The following is a 7,903-nucleotide window of genomic DNA, read 5'->3' on the forward strand; positions in this document are numbered from 1 at the left end:
ATAATGTTGCAATTCAAGAAAATCTAAAAATGGAGCATTTTCACTTCATACCCATTCATAAAACTCATAACTGTCATCCTTTTCAATTTATTTAATAATAATATTAATAATAACAATTTCTCGCCATGGGACTCTTATTGTGACATATTTCGGGGTTTTGAACCGGAAGTTTAAGTTAAGTCCGCTTTAATGAACTTGAACACGTCGTTTTCACAGCTCTAACTCTGGACGCAGGTAACTTCATGTTCTGTTTTAAAAAATATATATATTTTATATTTTATTATTTTACTTTTCCGTGAGCATATAAATGCCGGTTTAATTATTGTCACTCTGCTGCTTTGTGGCTTGTTAGCTAAAAGTGTTAGCTTAGCCATGACAGCTAGCCTGTAGATAAAGAGAGAGTTGATGGTGTGATTTACTGAAGCTGAGTCTCAGTACTCAGGTCTCAGTACTCAGTACTCAGGTCTCAGTACTCAGCTCCAGGACTCAGGTCTCAGTACTCAGGTCTCAGTACTCAGGTCTCAGCTCCAGGAATCAGGTCTCAGTACTCATCTTTATCTTTAATCCTCATGTGATGAAAGTGTGAAATAAAAAGCTCTCATTGTGGACACGTTCTATAAAACATTCATGCAGTTATTACACAAAATAAGTTAAATTATTTAAAAATAAAGAATAGTCACACAGTTATTAAAAAAAAACAAATGTAATAAAAATGCTGAATATTCATGCAGTCATTAAAATAAATATATAAATAAATAACAGATAAAATAGAGTATTCACGCAGTCATCAAAAACAAATAGAGCATTTATGCAGCCCTTAAAAATAAATAAATGTAAACATTTTCGTAGCCATTAAAATAAAGTTAAAAAAGGAATAAATAAATAGTATTCATGCAGCTATTCAAATAAAAATGACGTTCCTGCAGACAGAATGAAGATTTTACTTCATTTTCTCTTAAAATAAAGAAAATTAAAACGTAAAGTCAATTTGTAATAAACTGTAATAAGCTCTGGCTCGTGTTGTTCCTCAGAGATGTCTGGAGCTGAGATGGACCCCGATGTGGCATTAGGACTGTTTGAAGAAGGAGCCACTTTGGTTCTCCTCGGCGTTCCTGAAGGAACCGAGCTCGGGCTGGACTATAAGACCTGGGGGGTCGGTCCACGTTTCCGTGGTGTTAAGATGATCCCTCCCGGAGTCCACTTCCTCCATTACAGCCCGGCTAATGCCCAGAGTCAGGGAGGAGAACTGGGTCCTAAACGGGGCGTGTTCCTCTCGCTGAAGCCCCGCGAGATCCTTCTGGCGCACTGGGACATGAACGAGGAGGATTTGGACTTTTCGGCGTCAGAGAACGAAGATGAGGTTTCTCGCGTGAGAGCTGGCCTTCGCGAGCTCGACTCGTACCTGGGGCCGTATCCGTACGACACGCTGAGGAAGTGGGTGTCTCTGACGGATAAACTGAGCCAGGAAGTGGCGAGCGCGCTGCAGCCTCTGAGCGGACGCGTGTGCGCCTTCAGCGACGTGGTTCCCGAGCTGCAGCTCACACACACCAAAGACAGAACCGAGCAGAACCTGCCACGGAACGACACACAGTGCCAGAGCATGAAGGAGGGACTGGATAGACTTCCACGCATGAAGCAGAGGGAAGGAACGGAATTCCGGTTCTCCACCATCCCTGAACACACCTATCCTCTGGGAGCCACGCCCGCTCAGATCACACAGTGCAGCATGGACCTCAGCTATGCCCTCAACCTCCTGCTCGAGAACCACTACAAGGAACAGCCGCTCAACATCCTCGGTACACACTCGATACACTTCCACAGGAAAGGATCTGTTGCTAAGCAACGCAAATCAGCAAAGTAGTGATGGAGAGATTTAAGACAATTTTGTCCTATTTTATGTGAAGAATGGATTCAGTTGTTTATGCTACATTTCCCCTGTGTGTGTGTGTGTGTGTGTGTGTGTGTGTGTGTGTGTTCCCTGTGTGTTCCCGTCTGTTGTGTTCCTCTGTGTACACTCATGTGTGTTCTTCTGTGTATACTTGTTTGTGTGTGTGTACTCGTGTGTGTTCCTCTGCGTGTTGTGTTGTTTGGTGTGAATACTTGTGTGTATGTGTGTGTGTGTGTGATCTGTGTATATACTCGTGTGTGTGTGTGTTTTAGGCGAGCTGCAGTTTGCCTTTGTGTGTTTCCTCATCGGGAACGTGTACGAGGCATTTGAACACTGGAAGCAGCTGCTGCTTCTCCTCTGCAGGAGTGAGGAGGCCATGAGACAGCGCTCTGATCTTTACCTGGGCCTCATCAGCGTCCTCTACCACCAGCTCGGAGAAATTCCCCCCGACTTCTTCGTCGATATCGTGTCCCAGAACAACTTCCTCACCTCCACGTTACAGGTACGGAGAGTACACAAACTTCAAGCTTGTGGCAAGGTTGAACAGATAGGACAGGAAGAAACACACAGTATAAACACACACACACACACACACACACACACACTCTGTGTGTATTTAAATCTAAAATGCACACGTTTGTTTGTGATCTATTTAATTCACTCTTTTTTTTTTTATTCTCCTGTTCAGGATTTTTTCCAGTTTGCCGGTTCTCCAGGCATCAACGCTACTCTACGCAAAAGAGCGGAGAAGTTTAAAGCCCATCTGACCAAGAAGTTCCGCTGGGATTTCGACGTAGACCTGGACGAGTGTGCGCCGGTGGTGGTGGAGCTTCCCGAAGGAGTCACGCTGGACTGAGGCTGGCACGATGTTCTGTATAATACCGGAGAGAAATAAAGAGACAGTAAAGTGCTTCAGTTCCTACTGAGGAGAAGATGAAGGTTCCTGGTCCACACATGGACATGACTGATCTTTTCATCCTTCATCATCATCATTGTTATCAGTGTCTGTAATTTAAACACTTAGCAGAAAAGCTATGGTTTGGCTAAAAATAAAAATATGTACGCAACATCACTTTACTCCACGTGTCTGAAGGTTCAGTGTTTCCCTTTCAGAAAGGGTCTCGATACATGGTAGAACCCATTTAGGAGGCTAAAAACCATTAAGAATCCAACGAACCCTTAATGGAACCTTGAAGAACATTTATTTTCTAAGAGAATAATAAGCTCCTGACAAATTTTAGGTATTAAGAAGACAATCATTTGGAGTTTGTCTTGCAGACCTCCCCAGTTAATACACACTGTCTTATAAACAAGGGTTCTTTAAGAGTTCATTGTATAATTAAGGGTTTTTAGCTTACAAAAATGGTTCTACTTGGAATCCATACTACTAGGAAAACACTTTGTTTGTTGTAGATTTCTACATAGACCTTTAACGTTTCCTGACAGGGACAACTGAAGAACCCTTAACGTTGTTTTACCTGCACTGTGACCAACATGGGACATTAAAAGCACTGGGGGAACCCTAAAGTTTCTATGTAGAACCCTACAATAATGTTTCCTTCTCAGAAAGGGTTCCAACACAGGTTAGAACCATTTAAGGGGGCTGGAAACCCATCGTTACCCACTGAAGCCTTAAAGAACTCTTCAAGAAACTTTCTAAGGGTGTATCAAGAGCTAAATGTTAAACACCTGACAGGTTCTCGGTCTTAAGAAGAAAATAATGGACGAGAACTTGGAGCTTGTACTGCACACCTCCAGAAAGTCTGGAAATGGTTTAATTATGTATGTTATGAAGGTGATGATTTAGACATGCTAAACTGGTGGCTATAAACTGTTATTAAATTGTTAGCTACATTAGCTTCTGTCAGTTTAATCACTCAAGCTTCACACACTAGACAACCTTGTCTGATTGACTATATTTGGGAGTAAAGAGGGGTTTAAAGTGGCAATTTTCTTTTTTTTGCCACACTATAACTTTACATGAATAAACATGTTTTCATTCTTTCTTTCTTTTTTTTTCTCACTGTTGTTATTAAAAGTCAATTTCCTCATCGTTTGTTTTGTCCGTATCTGAGGGACAAAGCAACTACACAATAGTTGAGGATTAAACAAAACGTGTATTACTAAATCAATGTTTAAAAACTTTAAGTGGTCAATAAAAGATTTAGAACTAAAACTATATATATATTTTTTTTAATCAAGCGAATTCTACACAGCGATGGCAACAAGCTAACTGAACAATCCACACAAATAAGACGCACGAGACATTTATGCCAGCCGATCAATCCAACATAAAACACAGAGGGGAAATACATCACGACACTATTTAAAAAAACACACACACACAAAAAAAACAACAACACATAAGACATAGATTAGCCTGTTTCAAAATAAACTTTCTGTCTCTCAGTATATAATTTAATGTTACATAATCTGATAAATAAACATACAAGAAAAATATTGTATATCCCCCCTCCCCCGACTAGAATCCGTGGAATCGTCGGCGGAACATTAATTTTACTAACGGAACTACAATGAGGCGCTAAGTGTGACAACCCGGACACAAAGAGTAGCACACAGGAAATAAAAGTCTCTTCTAAAGTCCGGAAAATTAATTTAATCTAATTTAGAAAATACATTTAAAAGAGAAACAGCGACTTTATCTGATTACATGGGCTCGCTAATAAATGACAATCATTGTTCTAATAAAGAATATAAAATTAAACGAGTTTGTGCTTATGTGTAAATATGTGCTAATACGAAGGAAACAGAACTTCAAGCATAAACTAAACCAACAAAAGAAAGAAATATAAAGTAATGTATGTTTTAAAAAAAAAGAAGAAGAAAGAAACATCTATGAATAATACATTTGTTGTCACGTACAGGGTAGTCTCAGTGTTTAAGTCTAGGCTTAAAACGTATTTGTTTACTCAAGCCTACCCTGACTAGATTCTGTTCTACTACTTCGCAGTCATAATAATCTTTTTTCTCCCTCTCTCCTTTCGCCAAGCCCCACATGAATTTATGGAGATACTAGAGATCCAGATCCTTTCTGCCTCTGGATGGAGCTCAAATCTTCTCTAATTCCAGACTGCTGGGACTACGGCTGCTCCTAAGGCCATACAGACTTCATATAAATCCATAATGAACTTTTTCACACTATCTGTTGTTACCCAGATGAGGATGGGTTCCCTTCTGAGTCGGGTTCCTCTCAAGGTTTCTTCCTCTTAAAACATCTTAGGGAGTTTTTCCTTGCCACCGTCGCCACTCAGTGGCTTGCTCAGTTGGGATAAATTCGCACCTTTAATATCTGTATACCATGTTGATATTTCTGTAAAGCTGCTTTGAGACAATGTCTATTGTAAAAAGCGCTATACAAATAAATAAAATTGAAAATTAAATTAAAAAGGGTAGTGCACTGCTGTAGTCTAGTTAATCCACTAGAGGGCAGAGCAGATACATAACAAGGACATGCAGGTTTTGGAATGACTTCATGTATGCAATTCTAACAATATGGTGTGAAAAAAAACTATTTCTATGTTATAAATATGTTATAAAGAGTGTTTTTGAGAAACATTTTTGCTCAGAACTTCCATACCATTCATAATTTGCATCCTTTCACACATCATGACACGGGTGTTTGGGAACGAAGGCCTCATGCATCTGAGGAGATCAAAAACTGTCTTTAAACATAAAATCAGGCCCCGTTCCAATCCCTTGATTCTCACACTGTGTTCTAATGAATAGAGATGCCATCTCCGTCAGCCTTGCGCCTTTTCTTATCTAGCGGGATTGATTTAGCAGCAGCGTCACGGTGTGTATGCAGGAGAAACTCGCACCGCCTGCTTAATTACCCCAAACTCTCAATTCATTCATGGAGTCTTGATGAATGAGCAAATGAGGAACAGCAAAAGCCTCTTCTGACTTTTCTATTGTGTCCCTCCTTTCACGTCTTCTCCGTAAGGTCCACTTCCGACGCCTCATCCTGCTCTCTGTGCTCCGGCCTTGAGTGTGAATGTCCTTCAGTGTGAAGCGGTGAATAGTCCAGCTTTGGTTTGCAAATCGGATTGACATCCGAGCCTTTTGTGCCTCAGGAATTCATGGTTGCAAATGGAGCAGTTCAGTCAGAAATGAAATAAACACCATCTCATTGATCAGTCAAGACATGTTTGCTGTGGAAAGTTTGTACTCCTGTTGTTCACTAGGAGGAAAAAATAATAATAATAAAAGTGAACAATATTATAATAAGAACTTCATGTGAATTCAAGAAAACACGTGTGACATTACGTGGAGAATACAGTGCCCTCCACGAATACTGGCACCCCTATATAGGTGTGCAACAATTATCACCACTCCTATGAATTCGTATATTCCCATTGATTCTTTACATTTATTTAGTACACCTGGGTGACTAGGAACAGGAAATTGTTCAACCATGACTTCCTGTTTCACAGGGGTATAAATATGAGGTAACACACAGGCCAAATTCCCTTAGTCATTCATAACAGTGGGTAAGAGCGAGGAATGTAGCTGTGATGTGCGGCAAAAGGTTGTTGAGCTTCACGCAATGGGGCGTGTCTATAAGAAAATAGCACAAGCATTGAAAACGCCCATTTCCACCATCAGGGCAATAATTAAGAAGTTCCAGTCAACTGGAAATGTTATGAATCGACCTGGAATTGGACGTGTGTCTACATCGTCTCGACGCACTGTGAAGAGGACGGTTCGAGTGGATAAAACATCTCCAAGGATCACAGCTGAGTCCATGTCATGTCTAACATATAAAGAAAGATAAAAAATAAATACCAACATAAACAGATCCCACCTCTCTCGAAGTTCCGCGAGTCTCCCGTATACTGATAGCGGCTCCCTGTATGTCATACAGTTACGTCAAACACCTCAATAATGCATTAATCGCTGTGTAGTGTGTGCTAAAGAAGGAGGAATTTATAAGCACCCACAACAAACTCTGATTGGAAATCGTCCCAACAGACTGACAGTTCTCCTGGTTCTGATCCAAAATCTCTGTCGGCCGTGCGGTTTGTAGCGCCACAGCAGCGGATTTAGGAGCAGTGCAGTGCAGATCATATTGTGTTTCTCCACATGATGAACGAAGTGAAATTAAATCGAAAACACGTCGTGAAGTAAAAAAATGACAGACCACAGAGTAACAACCAGGTCTGTGTCCGTCGGGGCTGTAGAACTCGAGTCCAGTCTCAGGATGTTTTCTGTATTGACCTGGAATTGTTTAGGACTTGGTGCTAAATACGGTCTTGGTCTCGACTGAGAGTTTGTAAAAAAATCATGTTTATCTTGTCTTTTTTTCCCGCATGCACAAATTTTGACACAAAGTAATTCCTTCCTCCAGAAAACAGATTCGTCGTTCTGAAATTCACGAATAAAGCAAACTAGTTGAAGTAAAGTTTTGGCCTTGAACAGGATTTGATGTTTTCAGTGACCCAAAATGGCATTTATCTGTGGATGGGAGGCCAAAAAAAAAACCCCACAAATATCAAAAATATCTGCATACGTGTTCCTGTGAGTGTCTGTGAGAGCAGAGCTTTTTATTCACCTGGTTTACATTTCATCGAGATTTACATTTGATATGAAATGAGACTCTTTTATTTCATATTGTTAATATATACTGTATATTTTTTTATATTCTTAATATTGTTTCACTTTTTTTTTTCACATTGTGAAAAGTATAAACGACCCAGAATTCCTTTCTGCTTTAAATGTTATGCTACAGTAGTGCATTTATCTTGACGGCGAAGAATTTCTTTTACGTTTGGAAACAAAACAGCAGGCAGTCCGTCCTCTACGCTACGGTGATCCCGCCATCCCTCCACACCGACGTTTCCTTGGCTACGGTCCGAAATTGTGGAATTGCGTCAGTTTTCCTTTCCAGCTCCTTCAATTTTGCTTTGTTTTGTTTTGTTTTTTTTGGTTTTTTTCGGCCTTGTCAGTCACGGTGAGAAATTCACTCCAGGTTGTGAGGCTGTGCAGGAGAACGGA

At 40.5% G+C, this 7,903-nt stretch overlaps 1 protein-coding gene across 1 annotated transcript; it reads left to right on the forward strand.

Annotated features, from left to right (window-relative positions):
• The first annotated feature begins 168 nt into the window (after positions 1-168).
• On the forward strand, positions 169-4,353 carry aar2 (AAR2 splicing factor). Its single transcript, XM_053644259.1, has 4 exons — positions 169-234; positions 1,032-1,796; positions 2,161-2,390; positions 2,577-4,353. Exons 2-4 carry the CDS (start codon positions 1,034-1,036, stop codon positions 2,742-2,744), a joined length of 1,161 nt encoding a protein of 386 aa, XP_053500234.1. The 5' UTR covers positions 169-234; positions 1,032-1,033; the 3' UTR covers positions 2,745-4,353.
• Positions 4,354-7,903: the final 3,550 nt, after the last annotated feature.

This window comes from Ictalurus furcatus, chromosome 15, assembly GCF_023375685.1.
Source record: "Ictalurus furcatus strain D&B chromosome 15, Billie_1.0, whole genome shotgun sequence".
NCBI classification, from domain to species: Eukaryota; Metazoa; Chordata; class Actinopteri; order Siluriformes; family Ictaluridae; genus Ictalurus; species Ictalurus furcatus.